Below are 24,374 nucleotides of genomic sequence, written 5' to 3'. Positions count from 1 at the left end.
AGTAATAGAATGTATGAGTTTGATTGTGTTTGTTGGAGGGTTGAAAAGTACAATCCAATAAAATCCAACTTGTTTTTGCGAGATATGTAGGTTAACCTATTAGGTTGAATCTATTACAACACTTCTTTTGGATCACGGTTGAGATGAGTTTGGAGTGAATACTATTAAGACATATAATATTTATATTTATAGTGTTGAACAAGGAAAATGATGAGAAAATGAAAAAATAATTATTATTATACATTAAATTTAACATATACAATACTTTATTTTTTCTTTTAGTCTATGTAATATTTTTAAAATTTTCATCTTGTAAGTTTATTTTTATTCATTTTTTGTCCTTGTAAAATCATGTTAGTGTGACATATGATAATATAATTAAGACATCATCTTTTCCAGACATGGCAAGTGATGAAATTATCAAATTAACCTTCTTGTAATAAACTTTGATCATAGGAAGGAAAAATGAAACTGATTTTGCTTATAAAAAAAAAGATGATTTTCAAAGAAAAAGATTTTTTTTTTTAAAAAAAACTAAACTAATGAGACGAAAATTATATTCAAGTATAAGAAGGGAATCCGAAAAAGAAGATGAGAGGTTTTTCAACAAAAATAAAAGAGTAAAAAGAAGTTTTCAAATTCCAACGAATAAAATGAGTCCCCAACCTAGAATTCAGTACTTGTGCTAAAACACAAGTCTAGAATGAAGGAAATCGAAAATCCTTGTTCAAAGTACAAGTAACCGGCCTATTGACACGAGGTTGAGTAGTGTGACTTGCGTAAAAAAAAAAAAAAAAACAAGTATATGATTCCAACAACGCTTAAGACCGCAGCTTTTTGTTTGTTTGTTTGTTTGTTTTTTTTTTTTTTTTTTTTCGTTTATTATACTGTTATGTTATGACTTCTCAGCAGCCAGATTCGATGACTACAAACACCATCCAAAATACGAAGAAAATGCATCTTTCTCCATTGCACGTGTCTCACGGTTGATAGCGACTTTCCCAGTTCCATGTTCCAAGTTCCAATATCTGCTTACTTACTAGCAGCGATGACAGAAGCAAATTTTCCCTGCAGAATCATGGAGCAACAACAACCTCTTTCACTTTCTGTTTTCGCTGCTGCTTCTTCTCCTTCTTCTTCTTCTTCTTCTTCTTCTTCAGAGGAACAGAACAATCCATCAGATGCAGTTATCTTCTTTGGTCTCAGTTTGGCTTTGGGGATTGCATGTAGGCACTTATTGCGTGGAACCAGAGTTCCTTATACTGTTGCCTTGCTCATCCTTGGCATTGCCCTTGGATCCATAGGTTCTCATTCCCTTCTCTTTTCGATCTTCTGTTACTACTATTATTATTGTTATGATAGTTTACTTTCTAGGAAGAACCACTTACCCGTGGATTTCGGTTTGGTGCGATCACGGTTGAAGAGCTAGGAAAAAGAAAGATTTTTGAGTGTCAAAAGGCTTCTGGGAGTGTTGACTTTCAATATGAGGACTAGAACTGACTGAAAGGAGAAAATTTTCCTTTGAATTCAAATTGAAACACTTCCTTTTAGTTCAAATTTCAGTCCACTTCTGGTCAATCAAAGAAAAAAATTCAAAGGTCTGGGATGTTGCAAAATCATTTTATCTTTGGATCTCAATAATGTTCTCGAGAGTAAATAAATACTGGATCAAATCCAATATTTTGTTTTAGCAAAACAAAGATGGAATTTTTTAGGTACTCTTGATGCAATTTACTAATCAGAATTAGATTTTCACGCGAGTATTTTGCATAATACTGGTTTGTATTAAAATTAGGCAGATTTCGAAGGTAAAACCTTAATTTTAATGCTAGAACAATGCCAAAAACACCTAAACAATTATATCTAAATTTTTCCTTTGTTGTACTGTGCCAGTTCTTGTTCTTATACCAACATCATGGCATGGTGGTATTATTTCACCATACTTGGAGAGTAAAAAAGATTTGTTTGAAACAAAGGGAGATAAATGGGAAACGGGTATCTCTATTCTTTTATCAAAAACCAAAATAGGAAATAAGCAATTTATAGTGAAACATTCATATTTTCTTGATTCTATGTACATTATTTACTTTATTTTAATTTGTCTTTTTGAGCTTCTTGTTTGAAGTTCCAATCAAGAACACATGCATACATAAAACATACTACTATTTCAGAAGATCATCACATATTGGAATTCAAATTTCAAAATAAATAAGAAATATAAAAAAAGGGAGAACAGGTAAGTAATTTCACATTGGACTTAAATTAAGATGTACAGCTAGTCTGCTCCTGAAGCGGAAGTGGTGAAGAGAAGATGCATCAAATTGTGATAATTGGCAGAAAACACCATTGAACTTCTCAAATGAAATAGTGAGACAAATTTTCATTTATTTTCTTTTTCAAAGTGCAAGAGGTCTTAGATTCAAACCTCGTTGTTGCCTTTATACATGAAAGAAATGGATACGAACTTGTGACCTAGAGATCCAGGGTTGAGATCTTAAATAGCTTCTTTGCTTGTGATGGTAATACACCTGTCCTCTAAACCCTCCTCTGGTGGAAGCCTTGAGCATTTGGCCACCTGTTCCTTTTTCTTTGAAGGGGCAAGTTTTGTGCATATCAGTAGCATGTTATTACCAAAAACCATGTTGAGATGCCTAGGATTTTGTAAATGATTGTTCCAAATTGTAAACCTGACCCGATATATTGGAACTCAAAATTTGAAGGAGAGGTGGTGTAGCTCTGGGTGAGGGGCCCCTACGGTTTGGTTCGCATGTGTTTTTGTGTATCTTCCTGGAATGTAAATTGGCTTATTGGCTGTAGGTTAGGATAAAAAAATAATGGTACTGTAGTGTTCATTGTAACAAGATTGAGACTATTTGTACTCATTCTGTAAAACGAAATAGAATTTCTCTAATTTCATGTGGAAATAGGTAACATTGGTTGTACCATGTTGAAATTGTGTGTGTTCTTCTTTTGCTTCTTGTGATGTTTCCCATTTATTCTGATCGTTTTCTGTAACAACCTGCTTATGATAAGATATTTTCATAGAATTCTTATGTAATTTACCAACTCTTAGGCTTTATATGAATAAATTTCTCCTTAAGCACTTATAGAGAAGGTAAAATGAATTGAATTGCTCCTTTAAGCTAAAATCAACTTATGTACTTTTATAGAAGCCCTCCCATTGAATTTCTCCAAAAGCAAAGGTGCATAAATTGATTTTAGTGAGAGAAGCTTAATGCATTTTTCCTTCTTGTTTTCTTCTTCTTTAAAAGCTTACGAAGACGTTTATCCAAACAAGACCTTCTTGTTTTAACTAGTTACATTCATAACTATCTAAGCTAGTTCCCTTAAAAAACATCATCTAGCTAACCAGGGATGATTACATTCTTAAGGAGACTTGAAAGACTTAGCAACTGTTGTTGGCATATGTACATTTTTAAAAAAAATTTTATTTAACATTTATAGAATGAATTCCATTTATTTAGTTTTTAATTTTTAATTAATAACTTGACTGATTAATGCTGGATTTCTTAACAGAATATGGTACTCATCATCGGCTGGGAAAGATTGGGCATGGAATTCGCCTTTGTAAGTTTGTTCTATTTTTATTTTAGTTATTTTAAATGTACTTTCCAGTAAAAGAAAGCAGGGAAAAGACTTTTCACTGTATCGCTTTGGAGCATGTGTATAGACTGGGCTTTTAGAATATGTTTCAACTTAAGAAGCTTTGATCTTCACTGTTTCTTGTTTAAAAATAATTAAAGTGATTGATATTTTTAATATGCAGGGTCAGAGATTGATCCAGATCTTCTATTAGCTGTTTTTCTCCCTGCTCTCCTTTTTGAGAGCTCATTCTTAATGGAAGTTCACCAAATTAAGGTTCTTTTCTTGGATTTTTCTATGAGCACAACTTTTTTATTTTTTTATTATTAATTTAAGTTATAAAGTGATGGTGCCTTTCTGTTATGATAGTTCCTATCTCATATATGTATGCAAGCATTGGCACATGCTTACATGATTTTGTGAAGGCCTTTTCATTTTGGTATGCTAATTCAATATATAAATTATTGCCTACTTACAAGTAATTTATGTATGTTTTTGTGCCTTTTCTAAATGTGAGCTGTTGTGTTTGTTTTGTTTATTTGTATGCTTGTTTTCTAAATTCCACAAAGCCCCAGCAGCCAACATATTCATAATTAAGCATTACCAATGGTGTGAAACTTGAACAAAATAATCCAAATGCCCTACAAAGTCTAACCAAAAGGTCATATGAACTAAAGGACACCAACTTGAAAATTAGCTAGAAACTAACAATTCTAAGTTAAGTATCAATTACTGAGTTTTGAAATTTTTAATGCACAAAATGAGACTAAATAACTCTATTTCATATAATTATCAATACCCCCAAATGAAGGATGAAGAAATTAAATCAATAAGATCAGACATAGCTTGTATTAAAGACTGCTAAACAGGGAGAAAATTTTATGCTTTTTTATAATAATATCAATCGTTGACTATTATTTATAAAATGCCTGATGTTGCATCACAAAATGCATTTTGGACTGAATGCAGAGGTGTATTGCACAAATGATCTTACTAGCTGGTCCGGGTGTTGCACTTTCCACCATTTGTCTCGGAGTTGTTTTGAAGGTATGTGATTGTGAACTAATATGTTTAGATTTCGTTATTTGTGTTATATGATTATAGCTCTTTTGTCATAATTCAGCTTACTTTTCCATACAATTGGAGTTGGAAAACGTCACTGTTGCTTGGGGGACTTCTGAGTGCAACCGATCCTGTTGCTGTTGTGGCTTTGTTGAAAGATCTTGGTGCCAGCAAAAAACTAAGCACAATAATTGAAGGGGAATCCTTGATGAATGATGGGTATTTTTCAGTACCCTTCACTCTTTAACATTTCTCCTCAATAAATTTCTGTGTTTGCCAAATGAATCCAAGTATCAAAAAGTGGCCCAAATTCTTGAATATGAAGAATGAGTGAATATTTCCGTGTGTGGTAGTTTTTTAAATGTTTTTTATTTTGTATTTGACAAAGTGTAATCTTCATTCTTGTCCAGGACTGCTATTGTGGTTTATACTCTTTTCTATCGGATGGTTCTTGGAGAGACCTTCAATTGGGTTGCTATAATCAAATTTCTAGCAAAAGTTTCACTTGGAGCGTAGGTTTCACCTACTTCTTTGTTGCACTAGTGGCAAAAATTATCTTTGCTCATGTGACTGTTTGCTCGTTCCAGTGTAGGAATGGGTCTTGCTTTTGGGATTGCATCTGTTTTGTGGCTTGGGTTTATTTTTAATGATACAGTGATTGAGATTGCTCTAACATTTGCTGTTAGCTACATTGCTTATTTCACTGTAAGTACCCTTCAAACATTGATTCATCTTTTAGTAAACTAGATATTACATTTTGTATTATGAATACTTACACAAGTAGGATGTGTATTGGTTTTATAACCCTAATTCTTGGATGTATCTTGTGGCAAGATGAGAGATTTTATCTATTGATATCAAATCATCATATTTGGTTCTTGTTCTTGTTATTTTGAATTACTTCAATCTTGTACATGGAGAACTTGATGGTCAAAATCTTTTACAGGCTCAGGAGGGTTCAGATGTCTCTGGTGTTTTGACAGTGATGTCTTTGGGGATGTAAGTTGACCTTTTTTGGTATCAAATGTAAGTTGACCTTTAGTATAAAATGTCTATAACCCTTTTTGGAAATCTGGTTATTGAAATCTTTCTACAGGTTCTATTCAGCTTTTGCAAAGACTGCTTTTAAGGGTGAAAGTCAACAAAGCTTACATCACTTTTGGTATGCTTTTTACTTGTCCTTGTGTATATGGATTGAATTCATTCTATAGGAGTTTTTTCGCCTAATTTTCAGTGTACACTTGATAAAGTGTCAAGGAGAAAAAGAAAAAGAAAAGGAATTGCTAGTTCCATGTGGATCATTAAAGATATATTTTATTGGCTCCCCTCCCCCACCCTTGATATTCTTACAGTTAAAGGTTTCTAGGCTCTGGGTTTCATTTAGGAGTCCATCTTTGAGTCCTCTTTTTAATTTGCGTAAATTCTTCTGCGCTAATGTACTTTCTCTTTGTTTGGTCTCTTGTTTGTTTTGGCCATTACTTCTCGACTTCACTTTGTGATATGATTACTCAAATTGATAAGCACAAATGACAATCACTTTTTGGAATGCGGGAAATAAAGCAATGAAACAAACTTGAAACACTATATTATTTTCACTAGTAGCTGTATTATATTAATTATGCTTATATAGCTGAGAGGTTAATGGACTTAAAGGAATCAAAGAAAGTATAAACATTGTACTTTCTAGGTGACCAAAATGGGCAAAGGAACTCTGTCTAAGTAGGGATTAAGATTAAGATTAAGATGAAGCATGGATAACCTACTAGGGCCGACCTAGTGGTGGGGGCTTGGATAGTTTGTATGTGGTCCTAAATTCAAACTTCATTGCTACCATTGTACAGAAAAAAGAAAAAGATAGGCATTTCTTAAATAGATGAGAAAGATGAGAGACATTTGATGAAATTCACGTCTTTGAGTTTGTACTATGTAAGCAGAGCTGAATTATATAGACCGTAAATAATAAATACATAAGTTACAATTATCCTAAGAACTGTAATTATGATTTGTTAGCCTGTACAATGAACCTATGCACTATTTACATTTGTAATTTATAATTGTTGTAATGAATAGATTTTAATTTTTTTTAATTAACCTGTATAGATTCTTAGGTTCTTGAGAATTGTAAAGATTACAATCCTTTCACCTTCATTGCAGAAAGGTTTGGGTTCCCTCCTCCGTTACACCCTTTGATTTAGACCCATTTGCTACTGTTCATTGTGATCAACATCAAGAACCAATATCAAAGACTTTTGGGAAAACACATTTATCTATCTTCTCAAGGCCTTATATAGCTTATGTAGCTTGTGTGGTTAGTCAATTATTGCATGATCCAAGGAAGAAACACTTTCAATATGTAATTAATTATTCAATATTTAAGGACACTCCTAGAATAGGACTTCTATTAAAAAAGGAGGGAAATCTATCTATGGAAATTTGTATAGATGCTGATTGTGCGGGGTCATTTGTTGATAGAATTATTCAATACATAAGGGATACTCCTAGAAAAGGAATTCTATTCAAAAAAGGAGGGAAGTCTATCTATGGAAATATATATAGATGCTGATTATGTGTGGTTGTTTGCTGATAGGAGATCCTCCATGGGATATTGATTGCTTTTAGGTGGAAATTTGGTGACCTGTAGAAGTAAAAAACAAAATGTAATTGCAAGATTAAGTGTGGAGGCATAATTTAGAGCCATGCCTTAAGGGGTTTGTTTGTTGTTATGGATGGAGATTGTTCTCAATGACCTCAGAATAAAGTATGAAACTCATATTAGACTATTTTGTGATGATAAATCCACATCAACATTGCACACAACCTAGTTCAGCATGAAAGGACAAAATATATAGAAATAGATTGACATTTCATTGAAGAAAAATTAGACAACATTCTTATAGATACAGTGTAAGTCCCTGAAACAATTAGATAGTCTATTCACCAAAGGACTTCCTATAAAGCAATTTCAAGATCTTACTTGCAAGTTGTGAATGATTGATATCCATTCACCAACTTTAGGGGAAGTGACAGTAGAGTATAATTATTGTAATTAATAGATTTTAATTTTCAATATTTAATTAGGCTTGATTCTTATGATCTTGAGAATTGTAAAGTTTTTAGTCTCTTGAGGTTCTTGAATTAAGTTTGATTAAGTCGATATATAATAGGACTAATTTCCTCTATTTTGTAATTTTCATATTAGTAATAAAATTACTTTTCAGTTCCGTACTTTCATATCTTTCCAATTTTAAAGTCATTTGGAACATGAATAATAAAGGTGGAGAAATTTCTGGACCCTGAAGTGGATTTATTAACTAGATTCCAAAACATCATAATGAATTAAAGCAAAAGGAGACTTAGCATGACTACGGGTTTTTCACTTTAGTTAACATGACTTAGAAGGCAGACTAGGTAAATTGGATCGGCTTGACAACAGTCGCTGTAGTTTGGAAAGGGTAGGATGATCTGATTGAGCTCAGAAAAAGAGAGGGGAATCCATGATGAAGTTAACACAAGGTTGGAGAGTTGGTAAAGGACACTGGGATTCACATCTAGTACAATCATTTGTCTTGGAATTTGATCTTGCAAAATAAGCAAAATCTTTAGACTTTAGTGAAAGGGGTACATAATCAAGGGAGTGAGTCAAACAACTAATGGAGAGCAAACTAAGTGAACTCAACATAAGTAATCAATAGAGAGGGAAATGAGAGGATGGTAATACCAACCTCTTCTTATTGTGAATTGGGGAACTATTAGCTGGTGTGACTAAAAGCAAATATTCAAAAGTAGGATTGTGAAGAATAGATATTTCTTGCCAGAGCTGTGATTGGTGATTCATACCTAAACCCAAGACTCAAGGACATTGGTATGTTGATTAGGAGAGATAAGCATGGGACTTGCTAGTGTGCACTAAAGTGGCAATGGATCTAGAAGCCTGTCATTTTTCAACCACTTAAAATATGTTAGCATAAGCAGCTGAGGGTGGTGTTGAATCCTATGACACAAGGTTTTGATGGAGCAGCCTATGCATCATTGGTAGTTTATGGATGGAGATCAGAGGTGGTGGCAAATTGGATTGGATAGGCTTTGAGGAAAAAAACCAAAACCATCCAATTCAATCCTATTGTATTTTTTATTAAATCATTCAATTTTGGTTTAATTTCTGAAATCAAATTTGGTCTAATTCAACCTAATCTAAACCACCTAGAAAAATTTAGAAGTGAATGATTTGTCTATACATATGATCTATGATAGAATATTATGTGTTGTTTTATCTATTTAGATGACTATCTGAGTGGGGAAAACCTTTGTTGTTGTATATTAAAGCTAAATAAAGAAAAGCGATAGAGATGGAATGCTGAGATTACAAGAACAATCCCCCCACCCCACCCTTCCCCAATCCAGTTGCTTGAATAAATTATTCTTATTATTATTGTCACTTTGGGGGGTCTGACATGCCAAGGGATAGGAGGGATGTACTATCTTCATGTACATGCCGAGGGATACTATCTTCACGTATTTTTTCCATAATAAATCGGTGTCCTGTTCAATTTAAGCAGATTTCTTGTTCTCTTTATGTATCTTGTTTTTTGTCTGTCTTAATACTATACCTATAAAGACACAAGAAAAGGAAATTATGTCTCAAAGCTAAAACAGTTATTTAATGTATGCCTTGCTACTGTGACAAGGTCACACCTTAGATTTGTCATATGAAATCCCCTCATTTTCTGTATTTATATTTTGTAGTCAAATATAATTGTGTTTTAATCCTTTATTTATTTTTATCCAGGGAAATGATTGCTTATATTGCTAATACCTTAATTTTCATTTTGAGGTAAGAGCTTAGTTGGAGTCTTAAATCATAATCTATTGATATAACTTGTGAAACAGGCTTTTAATGTTATTTTGATTAAAAAAATAGAAACATGTTTTTTCTGGTTGAGAAAATGTAGGACATACTTACTAGTATATCACTTTCATTAATAATTACATATCCTTGCTTTGCAGTGGAGTTGTTATAGCGGAAGGAGTACTTGGTGACGACAATGTTTTCTATCATGGTAGTATTACTTGAAGAATCACTTCATTTATTCACTCTCTCTCTCTTTTTTTTTTTTTTTTTTTTTTTTTTTTTTTTTTTTCCGCTATGCCATGGATTATATTCTTAGTTTTTGTTTAATTGGGAAAATCTGTACCACGATGTATATTGAATGGTAATACATGAAAATAATGTTAGTAAATGGGAGTTTATAGCAATCTTGTATGATTGTGCTGATGAATCTTATATGCTGGAGAAATCTGTATTTCAGAGTTTGTCGAAATTGATAAATAATGTGTTTTAGTTCTAGGTTTCCCTCTAGTAACAAATCTTAATAATGCTGGAGAAAACTGTATTTTTATAGTTTGTTGAAATTGATAAATAATTTGTGTTTCAGTTCTTGGTTTCCCTCTAGTAACAAACCTTATAAGATGAGAAGGCCCAAGAAAGTTGGGAAAAAAATTACTGTGATATGTTCTTCTCAAAGAAGCAGTAATGACTTAATTTTGATGCTTTGATAAGTTTACATTTTCTACAAACTCTTGCAAGTTTTGCTTGCCTTTTATCTTGTTTAAATACTCATGTTTGTAAGTCTGAAAGAGTGACTACAAAGTATTGGGTCTGCTTTAGGAACATCGTGGACCCACCTCTTGCTTCTCTATGCATATGTTCAAGTGTCTCGATGCATTGTAGTTGGAGCATTATTTCCCTTTCTAAGATATTTTGGATATGGTTTGGATTGGAAAGAAGCTATTATTCTCATCTGGTCAGGATTGCGAGGAGCAGTTGCTTTGTCACTTTCATTATCAGTTAAGGCAAGTATTCATTGACTAATGATGCATATTTATAGTGCTCCATATAGATAATTCTTCATGGAGATAGTGCCTTATATTATATACAAGTGAGATAGGTGCCTTTTGGATTTTCTGATAAAAGGAAGAACTTCTATTTTAAGGGAACTTAAAAAGAGATAGGGCAGTAAGGTAAACTCCTATAACAAAGCAATGAAACTAACCAAAGGTAAAGCACATGATTGCAATTATAAAAGCTGATTATGGAATACGAATAATAATGGTGCATGAATTAGGAATAATGAGATATATTCATCTTCCCAATACATTATGATTTGTAGAAAAAGAAATGAATAATGGCTACTGGAAAATGTAAAAGAAATTAGCAGTTGTTCTTGTACCTGTCAAGGGACCAGGTTTGCTTGATCTACAAATCAGCTATATATCATTAGTATTAAGAACCGCTATAGGCTTTCCACCACTTTCCGTGATCTAAAATTGACAACACTGGATTGTAGTGAGCTAACCATCTCAAAAGAGTAAGTTGTTAGGTGAAGTCACATAAATGGTTTTATAGTACATCTCTAACGCACCCTTATGCAAGAGCTCTTTGGGCTTGAAGCATGAATAATGCACAAGCCCACCTAACTTGTGCTGAAATTCAACTTTTTGTTAGAAGAATGGAGGTGCCAAGAATTGAACTCTAAACCACATCCCAAAAGCTTAAGTTGTTAAATGAAGACAACCAAATGGTTTCATATTATATCTGTAACAGTGATGTTTCTGGATAAGATATTTTCTTTCCCTGTTCTTAGTTTTGTTGCATTAATTGTGTAAAGTAATTTACATTTGACTTAATTGTATTTTTAGCCTTTCAAGAATTATAATTGTGCAATTTTGATTCCTCACGTTCCTATAGGATCTTTCATGTTTTCTCCCATTTACAATTAGGACCCTCCATCGTGATTCCATCCAATATTTCAACAAAATTAGCTAACAAGACAATCTGGGCATGAATGACAGTGACTAAATACAGGGTATCAACTAAAAAACACAATATTTAAAGTAAAGTGACCTAAAATGGTGCTATGAATTGTTGTGTTGATGATTCTTATGGATAAATTATTAATGATAACAATGAACAAATGCCTTTTATATTTGAGCAAACCAATGGCGTAAAATTGAATGAAATCAGGATGGAGGGACTTGATTGAAAATGGGAGGAATCTTGAGGGACTCAATTGGTGCAATGAAAGACCAAAATTACACATTCGTTATACACAAGGGACCCTAAAAATGCAATCAAGCCTTTATACCTTTTTTCCTTTCTTTTCTATGTTGTACTCGCTTATTGAAACAAGTTCAAATACATATAATAGTATCTTGGAGTTGCTGTCTTGACAAAATGCTTTTCAAAAGGATGTTCTGTATTTAAGGTTTATCATAATTAGCTACTAAAGGATACAACACATTGCTAAATCAATCTGTTCTCTAGAACAAATTCCATAGCAATTGTCTATAGTGTATGTTAAGAAAAGCAAGGAAAAAATGTTGTTCCTATATTAATATGAGGCATTGAGGCTAACATTGATATTCATGTCCATATTTTCTTAGTTTAATCTTTTAATTATTAAATTTTTGGTTTGTTTAGCGTTCGAGTGGCAAATCAGTTGAATTGACTTCAGAAACCGGAACACTGGTATGCTTTTCAGTTTATGATTAATAAAACATTTGTAAGTTTCAAATGCATGACTCTTTTCTAAGATTTTCAAATGCATAACCCAGAAGTTGTTGATATCCTAATTGTCTTTATGAACTGACTCGATTGTTTTTTGATTGTGCAGTTTGTTTTCTTCACTGGTGGAATTGTGTTTTTAACACTTATAGTAAATGGTTCAACCACACAATTCATTTTACACTACCTTGGCATGGATAAATTATCAGCAGCTAAGGTCAGGGTTCTCCTGATCTTCTTTGTTCAACTTATGTTGTTATGATAGATGAAGTATTTTAATATCTCATACTTTAAGTGATGGCCTAATGTCTTCATGTTTTATCTTCATTATCGCTCTCTCTCTTTAATCTAGGAAAATACAAAGAATATCTCATATCCAGATAATTCACTTTGTATGTAACAATAGCACTAATATGTATTTGAAATTGTAGTTTCAATAATGTACGAAGTATAAATAGAAAGAGCAACTAAAAGAATTTAGTGAGCCAAGAAGGCTTAAAAAAAAAAGCAATCTGTCAAGTTTCTTTGCAAGAAAATATGATCTCCTAATGGGTTTGTAGTATCTAGGCTTCATAGCTGCTATGTAACCATTTGGGCTTTATATAAATTTATATGCAAATAAGTATAGATCGCGAGAAACATAGGGAAGCTTCTACATTGTATAAATGCTTGTAATTTGAGTCCAAATGAAAATCTCTCAATATAACCTGTTTCTCTTCATTCTGACTTATATCTAGTCTGGCCCCGTGTTTTGCTCATGTAGAGACGTATCCTCGACTTCACAAAGTATGAAATGTTGAACAAGGCATTGGAGGCTTTTGGGGAACTTGGAGATGATGAGGAACTTGGGCCTGTTGACTGGCCCACAGTGAAGAGATATATCTCCTGCTTAAATGACATTGAAGGTGAACGTGTTCACCCTCATGGTGCACTTGAAAGTGATAGTAACCTAGATCCTATGAACTTGAAAGACATAAGAGTACGCCATCTGAATGGTATGAGAACTTCTACATTTGTTTCAGTCCTTAGAGTTGTTTAACTTTATAGTATTTCACTATTTGTGTCAATTTTTTAAATTTTGACAGCAGGAGGAGCCTCATCTAGGAAAGGCATTTAATCATTTAGACACTATTGCATCTTTAAGGACAATATATTTTTTGATATTATGCTTGAAGCTTGATTCTTGGATGTTTTTATATTTAGTTGAAGCTTTTATATAATCAGTTATTCACAATTTTATTTAAGAATTTGATCTGAAACTTTTTCAGTTTAAAGTTACTATATTGTGCTTTCTATTAACTTTTCAGCTGAGCATCTCGTTTCCTTTTATACTTTCAGTTTTGTAGCATGTAATGTACTGTTGTAATGAAGGGTAGGGTTAGTGCTTGATCAACATTCTTGGACTTTTTTCCATCAGAAAAGAGCTTTGAGTTAATTTTCAGGGAGTGTATTGAATTGAGATTTTAAAAGATTATTTTTGCATATAGTCAATCTTGTGGGTTTGGTTTTTGTGAGAATAATATTATGAGAATTTGGTTTTTAACCAAGCACAATGGCAGTATTGGATCCATATAGTTGACCTTACCTAGTGGCATAAGACTATTGTTGTATTTGTTATGATATAATAACACTAAGAATTATTCACAACACACACATGTGTGATTGCTTTAGTTAACGTATATTAAATTGGTAATAATTTTTTGACATGTGCATACACAGATGCATGCATTCTAAATTAACTTAGTCATGTGGTAGTCTCTTGTTGGTTAAGCCTTTTGATGAGCCTAGTTCCTATTTGCTACTATGAATTTGATTGGTTCAATCATATGAGTATCATGCCTGATTTTAGAACTTATTGTTCATATTAGGTGTACAAGCTGCTTATTGGGAGATGCTTGATGAGGGAAGAATTTCTCAAACAACAGCTAATATCCTTATGCTTTCCGTAGAGGAAGCAATAGATTTGGCTTCATCTGAGCCTCTATGTGACTGGAGAGGTTTAAAAGCTAACGTTCATTTCCCGAATTACTACAAGTTTCTCCAGTCCAGTATATTCCCACCGAAGTTAATCACATACTTCACTGTGGAAAGGTTGGAATCTGCATGTTATATTTGTGCTGCATTTCTTCGAGCTCACAGAATTGCTCGACAACAATTACATGACTTCATAGGTACAAGTCTATCAATAAGGGAATCAGTCAATATTATTGTATTCTAATTATATGTTGCATGTATTAGGCATGGGAATCGGGCAGGGAATTCATTGATAATGAATATGTATTCAAATGTACTGGATACTTTATATTTTATGCATATCAGTGTTTCAGTGCTTCCTAGCTCATACTTTGTCAAATTTGTTTAAATTTATGCTATATGTCCAATTTTATGTCCTCATATAGCATTATTTTCTTCTTCTCGACTTGTTTCTTACTTTCTTAAATATTGTATGGTCAGATAACATGTTTTTAATTGTATTTAGGATCATTTATATTTATTTCCTCTTCATATACTTCTGTAGGTGACAGTGATGTTGCTTCTGCTGTCATCAATGAAAGTGTTGTAGAAGGAGAAGAAGCACGTAAGTTCCTAGAAGATGTTAATTTAACATACCCACAGGTTTGCTAGTTAATCATGGCCTCCAATGTTTTCAATTTTTGTTTTAATGGACTCTACTTGGATTAAGCCTGTCAGTGTCAAATTGATTGGTCTTTAATCTGTTAATCGATTTTCTGTGCATCAATTTTCTGGTTATGTTGTTAAAATATGTTCTTTTTGTTGATTTTTTTATTATATTATATTATGGATGTCAAATTCTCAGGTTTTGCGTGTTGTAAAAACAAGGCAAGCAACATATGCAGTGCTAAATCATTTAATTGAATATGTTCAAAACCTTGAGAAGGCTGGGATATTGGAAGAGAAAGAGATGCTACAACTCCATGATGCTGTCCAGGTATCTTGTGATATTCATTTTCTCTCTATCTATTATCTGTTTGTTTAGTCTTCGGTGAATTATAGTTGTGTGTTCATCTATTAATTGATCCATTCATTTTTCAGACTGATTTAAAGAAATTACTTAGAAATCCTCCCTTGGTTAAGCTTCCTAAAATAAGTAATATACATCCTATGTTGGGTGCTCTCCCATCTTCAGTTAGTGAATCACTTTCAACCTCTACCAAGGAAACGATGAAATTGCGTGGTTTGACACTTTACAAGGAAGGTGCCAAGTCTAATGGTATTTGGTTAATTTCTAATGGAGTGGTGAAGGTATTAAATTCTCTCAGTATGAAGCTCAACATATTTCTGATTGTAGACAAAATGCATCTTTTGAAAATTGCTGTTTTTTTCCAGTGGAAAAGCAAGATGATTAGCACCAAACACTCCTTTTATCCTACTTTTACGCATGGGAGCACATTGGGTCTTTATGAAGTGCTGACTGGAAGACCATATATCTGTGATGTCATCACAGATTCCGTGATATTCTGCATTTTTCTTGAAGCTGAAAAGATAAGATCATGTCTCAAATCAGATCCTTCAACGGAAAAATTCCTATGGGAGGTATGGTTACATTAATTGTAATACCCTAATTTTTTGAGATATAAAAACAAAACTCATGTGATAAATGCAAGTTGTAGAAATTGGGAATCGTATTAATCAGCGCAAAGACTAGGACTCGTGTAGAAGGAGTTATGAGCGTGAGCTACCTACTCATGCAGTTATGCAGTGGCGGGGACCTGCAAACAAAGAAAGGAAATAATATAAAAATAGAAGTAATAGTAAATGAAGACAATCATTCTCGTTCAAAGATAGATAAGGTAAGTAAAAAAAAAAAGAAAGAATAGTAACAATGAAGGGATAAGGGATTAGGCGTAAGGGATGTGAATGTCAGAAAAATTAATGAAGGAATCTTGAAGGAGAGTAAGATATGCATAAAGTAAATTTGTATCACGCATGTACAGGCTTTGTGAAGTTCTATAAATAGCTAACAAAGAAGATCACACACACATACTTCTCATTGTTATTTTCTAATTAGTGAGGTGTTACTAAGAGGAAAAAAAAATGAGAGACTCGTATCGCTTAAAATACTATCAAAAGCGAAGTTTTTATTTACAACAAGTGATAAGGTAGGGGGAGAAGACATCTATTATGATCTTAAAAAAATATATATATATATATATGTAGCTATACTTGTTTGGTGGGTGTCTTTAACCTCATCTTGTTGATTTTATGTTATCTAACTATTGTTAATATACTATTCAACCGTTTTTATTTTCTTTTATCATCTTATATGTGTTGTTTGTGTCTTCTTTAATTCATTTTAGTATGTTAATTCTTGTTTGCAAATACTTTATTTAAATTTTGCTTCTTATTAAATAAAATAATGCCCAACTCATTTAGATTATTCCTTAAACTATATTATATTATATTGATTGTTTATACAGTTAACATAAAAATAAAAAAAATTATGTTTGCACTTATAATATCTAATTTTTCTTTTCCTTTTTCTCTTTTACATATCAGCTATATAATAATAATAATAATAATAATAATAATGGTTATTATAATAATAGATATTATTTCTAATTATGATAAGTAAGTCATTGTTTTTGGTTAACTAATATAAACATGTTATAACTTATAAGTAATAAAGATTTGAATTCATGGATATATATGAAGGTTTTCACCTTGGGGATTTAAATGAATATATATTTGATCAAGTTGGTGATCCTTGTATTATTATACCATGCTAAAACTCATTTATCCCAATTAGTCACTACAAAAGTTATTAAAATTCAATTTAAAAATAAAATTAAATATTTAATATATACTTATTAATTTATAATATGGTAGTTGAATCGAGATACAAATAATGTATCGGAAGGCTTATTTTTTGAATCGTGAATCGAATCGTATCGTGAATCGTAAGATTCATGATCAATAAAAACATAGTGTATATATATGCATACAAGACATATAAAAATGAAGTCATACATAAATATATAGTAATTAGTAACATATAAACTTCAATACAAACAAAGATACAATTATACAAATAAAAACAGTCTCAAAGCCAAAAGAAATGACTGCACAGTTCAACAACAAAGCCTCCAAAAAAAATCATTGTTGTTGCTAAATATATGCATATACCAAGGACTGATTGCTATTCTAATTCAGCAATATAGCTACCCAAAAAAAATATTAGTGTTGTTGCAGCATAAACTCAGCAACAAGTGGTGCTACTGCCACACAAATTCTGCCACACAAATTCAGTCATATGGCCTCAAAAAATCTATACAAAATGCCCCTATCCAAGATCATTCATCATCCCCAACCCCAAGATCTACATCACTCAAGTCATCTTCATCTTCTAATATCAAAAGTTCTTCTTCTTCATTATCTTCAATTTCATCCTCATCTTCTATTATTGATTTTCCCTTACCAATCTTGGCATTCAAGTTTCTTGGACCTATGTAATCAAAAGAAATAAGAAAATAATAAGGTCTAGTTCTAATTCCAACTTCCAAGTTCTAAACTAACTTTTAAATATAAATAATTACCTCTCTTTCTTTTCTTCTTTGGAGCTCCCTCATCAACACCAAAGCACTCATGTACATCCATCCATGAGGCATCAATAGGCAAGCAAGGATTCTCCTTTTCGGTGATCCATTCATCATCGGATTCAATATCTGACAAACATATGGGATCATAGGTATCTCCATTCTCTTCTCTACTATTTTGCCTCATCTCAAGTTGAAGATTATATTTGACATATACAAGTGCATTTAATCTTTGTTGCTCCAATCGATTTCTTCTCTTAGTATGCACTTGGTCAAATGTACTCCAATTTCTCTCACATCCCGTGGCACTACATGTAAGACTCAAAATTCTCATGGCCACCTTTTGTAACTCTTTACCTCTTCCACCGTAACTCTCCCACCAAAGAGCTACAAAAAAAAATGTATTTATTTTACAAATGTAGTTATTAATTATTATGTATTATGTTTATGATATTAATAAAGAGTAAAAATTAAAGGGATACCCGGTTGTTTCTTATCTCTAGTAGCTATTGCCATGTCCATTCCAAAGATCTCCTTAGCTCCCTTAAACTTTTCAAGTTGTTGATCTATTATAACTCTTGTCCTTATATCCGGAACCATTCTTTGAAAGGTTTCATATAAACCAATTAACACTTCACTATCCGGATTGAAGTTCTTGTCATAATGATACCTAACCAAATAAGAAATAACTTAGCTACTAGGCACAAAGAAAATAGTAGTTCTTAAAATGATAATTATTTTTAAATAATTTACCTAGGATTGAGATAATAGGCAGCTGCATGAAGAGGCCTATGAAGCTGCAGATTCCACCTAGTGTCAATAATCTTCCACACTTTTTTATACCTTGACTCTTGCATTTGAAAGTTTTGAGCAATTTTCTCTTTAGCCCTATCCATTGCTTCATAAATGTATGGTGAGGCTGGCTTTGAATCACCATCTACAAGCCTTAACACTTTCACAAGTGGAATCACGCACTTTAGACAATATGTAATTGATCTCCAAAATCTATCATCACTCAACACTAGGTTCATGACTTGCTTAGCCTCACTTTTACTAGCATGTGGACTAGTAGCCCATTCCTCCGATGCAAACATTGATCTAAGAGCATTCTTTTGTTGTTTAATGCAATTTAGTGTAAGATAAGAAGTTGCAAATCTTGTCACAGCTGGTCTTGCTAATTCCCCTCCATTGGAATATTGTCTATACAAATTAAGGACCCATGTATGCCTATATATGTAGGTAGTAATCTTCTTTGCATTAGCAATGGTATTATAGAATACCGGAAGCTCTCCAATGTCCTCAAGGATTAGATCAAGGCAATGGGCTGCACATGGGGACCAAAATAGTTTGGTTCTCTTCTCCATTAACATTTGTCCAGCAGCCACAAGATTAGAAGCCCCATCCGTCACAACTTGGACTACATGCTCCTCCCCAATTTCTTCAACAATGTTGTCTAACAATTCAAACATTTTTTTCCCATCCTTTATCACATCACTAGTATCAATAGATTTCAAAAAAACAGTCCCACTTGGACTGTTAACAAGAAAATTAGTGAGTGATCTTCCTTTTCCATCCGTCCAACCATCACACATCAAGGTGCATCCCCATTTCTCCCAATCACTTCTATATTTCTCTAAGCTTTTTTGGATGTTGTCAACAGCTTTCTTCAAAAAAGAAACCCTCACCTCGTGATAAGTTGGTGGCTTCAAACCTCTCCCATATTCTCCAACAACCTTCAACATTTGAATAAAAAGAGGACTCCTTACCAAATTAAATGGTAATGCATTACCATAAATGCATTTACAAATTTCTTGAATCACAAATTCCCTATCTTTACAAACTTCATTCATTGTCTTTTGTTGGAAAATTTGAAATGTTCCCTCTTTTCCTTTTACTGTCCCATTCTCTATATTCAAGCAATCCTCTTTCTTTTTATCTTTAGTTTCCAAGAGCTTGACAAATATTTCCTTCACATCATCCGGAACACTTGTGCAAGCAATCACATTTTCCTTTGTTCCCGCAAGATGATGTTTCATCCTTGAAATACCACCCCAACAAACATGAGAACAAAACTTACATTTTACTTTGAGTCTATTTGGAGGGATACTATCACAATAGTTCCAAGTGATATCCGGCTCTCTTTTTGAATGACCCATTTTTTAATGGCCTACCAAGTACCAATAAATAGAAACTTAGACAGCAGCAAGAGAGGGAAGTTGTAGAGGGAATAACAAAGAAAAAAAGAGAGAACAAGTGAAGGAATGGACCACAAACAGCAACCCAAACAGCAACAAGAAGGAAGCCCTTACCTTGGAGTCTTGGACCACGAACAGCAACCCAAGCAGCAACAAGAGCAACCCAATCAGCAACAAGAAGGAAGCCCTTACCTTGGACCACGAACAGCAACCCAAACAAACGAAGCAGAGAAGTTGGACCACGCAAATGGACCACAAAAAGTGAAACCCACTAAGTGGGTCATGTACAGGGAGTCTAAGCGGGAGTTTCTGTCTCATTTCGTTTTTTTTTTTTTTAAAAAATCATTTTTTTAGGGTTTTTAGAACCGGGTCGTGCGTGACCCGACCCGGTTTCGGGGGTGACCCAAAATGTTCAGAATCGTGCGATTTCTCCTATGAATCGCGATTTTCCGATTCCGAACACGATTCAAGCGATTCGCATACGATTCGTAATCAAAAACGATTCTACATGCGATTCGAATCGCGGAGGCTCTGTATCGTATCGTATCGTACGATACGTATCGCGAATCGTGCGATACTTACTACCATATATATATATATATATATATATATATATATTGTATTAAAGTATGGCTGTATGGTTATACAGTTTTTTTTTATCATTCTATATGATATTTATTTCACTCCTTTTGTGTTTCTTATTTCTTATTTGGAATAAAATGGATTGCAAATTTAAATAGATGGATGCCCTGAACATGCTATAACCTTTTTCTATAGTAATTCAAGTTGTTTTCCCTAGAACTAGTTGAAATCTAGATATTATCAACAATGTTGTGACCTTTAGTGGTCAAGGATTATCATCCTTAGTACTCTTTTCTCAATAGGAAGATCCATACATCCTAGAAAGACCTATAATAGTCACTTTTTTTCCTTCCTTTCACCAATCATGCGAATCCATTTGCTTTTATGTTTTTGCTAGCCGTATAAAGCTAAAGAGTAATATGTTATAGAGGAATATATATATATATATATATATATATATATATATATATATAAATAAATAAATAAAACTGTTTTCCTATTATCTAGATAGTAGAATGGCTATAACTCAAGCAGGTTAAAAAAAATGTATAATATAATTATGAGTGTGGTTTTGTATCATTTGTTCTAAATTTTATTTTATTTTATTTAATGTTGCTTTTAAAAAAAAATTAAGTATTCATTTGAATCAAATAAGATGGATTAAATAAATAAATAAATAAGCACGTGTGTATAATAAAGGATGTTACATTAATAATTCATTTTTGCGACTGCTGTTTTGATATTAATGGCTTCTGACTGCTTATGTCACTGCATTCTGAAATTCCAGCATGCATTGTCTATGGATTTCAACATGTCCCTTCACCTCAACAGGGATTCAGTTTTTCAGTTTCAAAATGCATCTTTAAGATATACTGTTTAATTCATAAAGATATGTCTTGCTGTTAAAGTTTGGTGCTGTTGAAGACATAAAAATAGTAGATGACATGACATAACTACTTTCAGTTTGAATGAATATATTTTAGAGTTTTGGTCATAGTCATACTCAAGTTTATCTTAATTTGCAGGAAAGTTCTATTTTCCTGTCCAAACTATTGCTTCCCCATATATTTGAGAAACTGGGTATGCAAGAGTTAAGAGCTCTTGTTGCAGATCCAAAGAGATCTCGAATGACCATATTCATTAGTGGGGAAACAATAGAAATCCCCCAGCATTCAGTTTCCCTCTTACTAGAAGGATATGTCAAAACTCAAGGTCGTCAAGAACTGGTAACAGCACCAGCAGCGCTGCTTCCTTCACACGGGAATCCAAGCTTCCAAAATTTGGCAAGTTCAGGTATTCAAGCTTAAATTAATGCTGTCTGTGATATTTTTTCCCTGTCTAATACTTTTTACTTGAGTTTCCATTGTACTGCCAGTAAGTGGACAATGGTTTTTATATGGTTTGGGAAATACTAAGGCACAAGGAGGAGGCAGAATTCAAGTGCAAATACTATAACTAGGCTGGATGAGGAAACTATGTTTAACTAAGATGCTACTTTTCTGTTTTTACTTGTTTCCAATCATGGCTATACATCGCTTTCCCTCCCCTCCCCTCCTTTGAACCAAACAGACCCTAAGCTTTTTAGGTGGAGGCATGATAATTATTTTGGCTTTGTTTAGAAATCCATTGTGCTAGTATTGGATGAGAATTTCCCACATTCCGAGACAAAAACATTAAAGGAAGAAGGGAGCTGGATTGACATTACTTTGAATGTAACGTATATGCAAACACACTTGCATGATATCTCTAACACACCTATTGCAAGAACCATTTGGGCTTGAATCCTGACCATTTACCCTTTTAATTTTGAAACTGGGATCACAAGGATTAAACTTTTGCCCATTGTTAAGGACGGTATTTTTTAGAAGCTTAAATTGTCAAGTGGATGCCCATTGGCCCAATAATAGTTTTATTCTATAATTTTTACATCGTCAAAATTTATATTTGTTGGCATTTTATCATTTAATATTTATTTATAATTTGATCATCATGCCTTCTGCCCTTTTCCTTGGCTAGTTTCCATTATGATTTTATGATCCCCACCTCCACTTTTTTAGTTTCACTGCCCTCCTGGAAAACTGTACAGTCTGATTGTGGATGAACATGATTTTGATCAAACTTCTACTTTCAATTGAAACAGGTTCTAAGGAAGCTAGTTTTACTCATCAAGGATCTTGTTATCTAGTTGAAACTACATCAAGGGTAATTGTGTTTGACATTCCAGAATTTGAGGCTGATGATGCTCTTATTAGAAGATCAAGTTCACTGTTATCATCACATGCCCCGGATCATCCTCATAGATCTTTCCGCCGAAAACATAGTGGTCTTATGAGTTGGCCCGAACATTTCTACAAAAACCATCAGCAGGGATCTGAAGACATTGGGCGACAAACCAATAGTTTGTCTGCAAGGGCAATGCAGTTGAGCATTTATGGGAGCATGGTATGTCAAAGACAAAACATAATAACATTTGCTTCATTGAACAAAAGTATTTTTAGTTTTTCCAATTCTACATTCCAAATTTGATTGACTGAGATCAGTTCTAAAATGAATTTAGTTTTCTTGCAGTTTTGAAAGGAGAATCTACCTTCTTTTTTATTTTTGTTGCTTAAATTTAAATCCACAATCCATTGATCCTAAATGCTTTAGTTTCCAATATATCCCCCCAATAGTTCATGGTTAATTAGTCACTGAAACTTTTGGATCTGGTCTATAGCACAGATCACATATGTGCACAAGTGAATTTATCTGAAATACGTGAATTGCTATCATAATTCGAGTTGACTAGCATGTTACAAAGGGATTTGCCTAAGGTGAATTTTACCTATAACGTGATTTTCTTATCAATTAAGAGCTCTATCACCATTGTGTGGAATTGTGGATTTACCTAGGCTCACATGGCATAATTGACTATATACAAACCTCACTAACTAGCTTAAATTCCTATAATGTTATTTAGCTTGCACCTGAAATGTTAATCTTTATTTTATTTTGAATAAAGAATATACACACTTAGATAATTACAAAAACACTATATATGATGAATTTGTTGACTTTTATAATTGGTTATCAATGTAAAACTTGTACACCGAATATATATTCCTATTAAGCTCTTCTATTTTTCCATTTATTAATTATCATTTTCAAGGTCGACATCCCTCACCGGAGTAGAAGTTTAAGCAATCATGGCAGACCACCTCATAGTTTCTCCTATCCAACCATTGTGTCGCATCAAGGCCGTCCACTTGTTTCAGTCAAATCAGAGGGAGCTGCAACTGCCAAGAAGGTCCATGAGGTCACAAGACATGTTCCAAATCCACCTTCACAAAGCACAGGACGAAGACAGCATCATCATGGAGATAATTCAAGTGATGATTCTGCAGCTGAAGAGGAAGATATTATTGTGAGGATTGATTCACCAAGCACGCTATCTTTTCGCTAGTCTTGAGGGTGAAGAATCTTGTAATTATTTGTTTGTTGTGTAATAAATGGTGCCCCTATCTCACCAACATTGTATATTAGAATTAATAGTAAGAATAGACCACGAAGCTGTATTTTGTTAACAATAAACGTATTTGGAAATGGGTATTATTACTTGAAGTTTTAAAAAATGTACTGGAAACTGTTATTTTAGAAATGAATTTAGAAAAATCAAACCATATTCAAGATGTTCTCATTACATTAATGGCGATCTTGTTCTTTGGTTTTTTGGTTTCGGGGGAGATTTTGGGCGAAGTATTACGATATGTGCCAAAAACATATTGACATCCATAGCATTCCATCGTTAGAGCTAAGCAGCTTAACATCCACATGTCA

General features: G+C 33.1%; 2 protein-coding genes across 3 annotated transcripts; one reads left to right on the top strand and one right to left on the bottom strand.

The window, feature by feature from the left end:
* The first annotated feature begins 616 nt into the window (after positions 1-616).
* On the top strand, positions 617-24,219 carry SOS1 (sodium proton exchanger, putative (NHX7) (SOS1)). Of its 2 annotated transcripts, none has more exons than XM_020366787.3 (24): positions 617-760; positions 910-1,304; positions 3,538-3,588; positions 3,788-3,879; positions 4,573-4,650; positions 4,727-4,884; positions 5,076-5,177; positions 5,253-5,370; positions 5,612-5,664; positions 5,762-5,827; positions 9,452-9,496; positions 9,670-9,722; positions 10,331-10,515; positions 12,143-12,190; positions 12,336-12,443; positions 12,990-13,221; positions 14,095-14,397; positions 14,745-14,842; positions 15,045-15,176; positions 15,281-15,490; positions 15,575-15,781; positions 21,584-21,851; positions 22,699-23,000; positions 23,707-24,219. In XM_020366787.3, exons 2-24 carry the CDS (start codon positions 1,010-1,012, stop codon positions 23,998-24,000), a joined length of 3,498 nt encoding a protein of 1,165 aa, XP_020222376.2. In that variant the 5' UTR covers positions 617-760; positions 910-1,009; the 3' UTR covers positions 24,001-24,219. The 2 variants fall into 2 exon arrangements, with proteins under 2 accessions (XP_020222376.2, XP_020222377.2); XM_020366788.3 differs by having other exon boundaries at positions 647-760; positions 913-1,304.
* LOC145949172 (uncharacterized) lies at positions 17,210-20,568 on the bottom strand. The gene is made up of 4 exons (XM_083068875.1): positions 18,535-20,568; positions 18,264-18,451; positions 17,782-18,168; positions 17,210-17,690 (listed from the first exon to the last, which is right to left on the bottom strand). The coding sequence occupies exons 1-4, from the start codon at positions 19,935-19,937 to the stop codon at positions 17,539-17,541; spliced, it is 2,130 nt and encodes a 709-aa protein (XP_082925001.1). The 5' UTR covers positions 19,938-20,568; the 3' UTR covers positions 17,210-17,538.
* Positions 24,220-24,374: the final 155 nt, after the last annotated feature.

This window comes from Cajanus cajan, chromosome 2 (assembly GCF_000230855.2).
Source record: "Cajanus cajan strain Asha chromosome 2, NIPB_CcT2T_4, whole genome shotgun sequence".
Lineage (NCBI taxonomy): Eukaryota > Viridiplantae > Streptophyta > Magnoliopsida > Fabales > Fabaceae > Cajanus > Cajanus cajan.
This window is presented reverse-complemented; position numbering and strand designations above follow the sequence as displayed.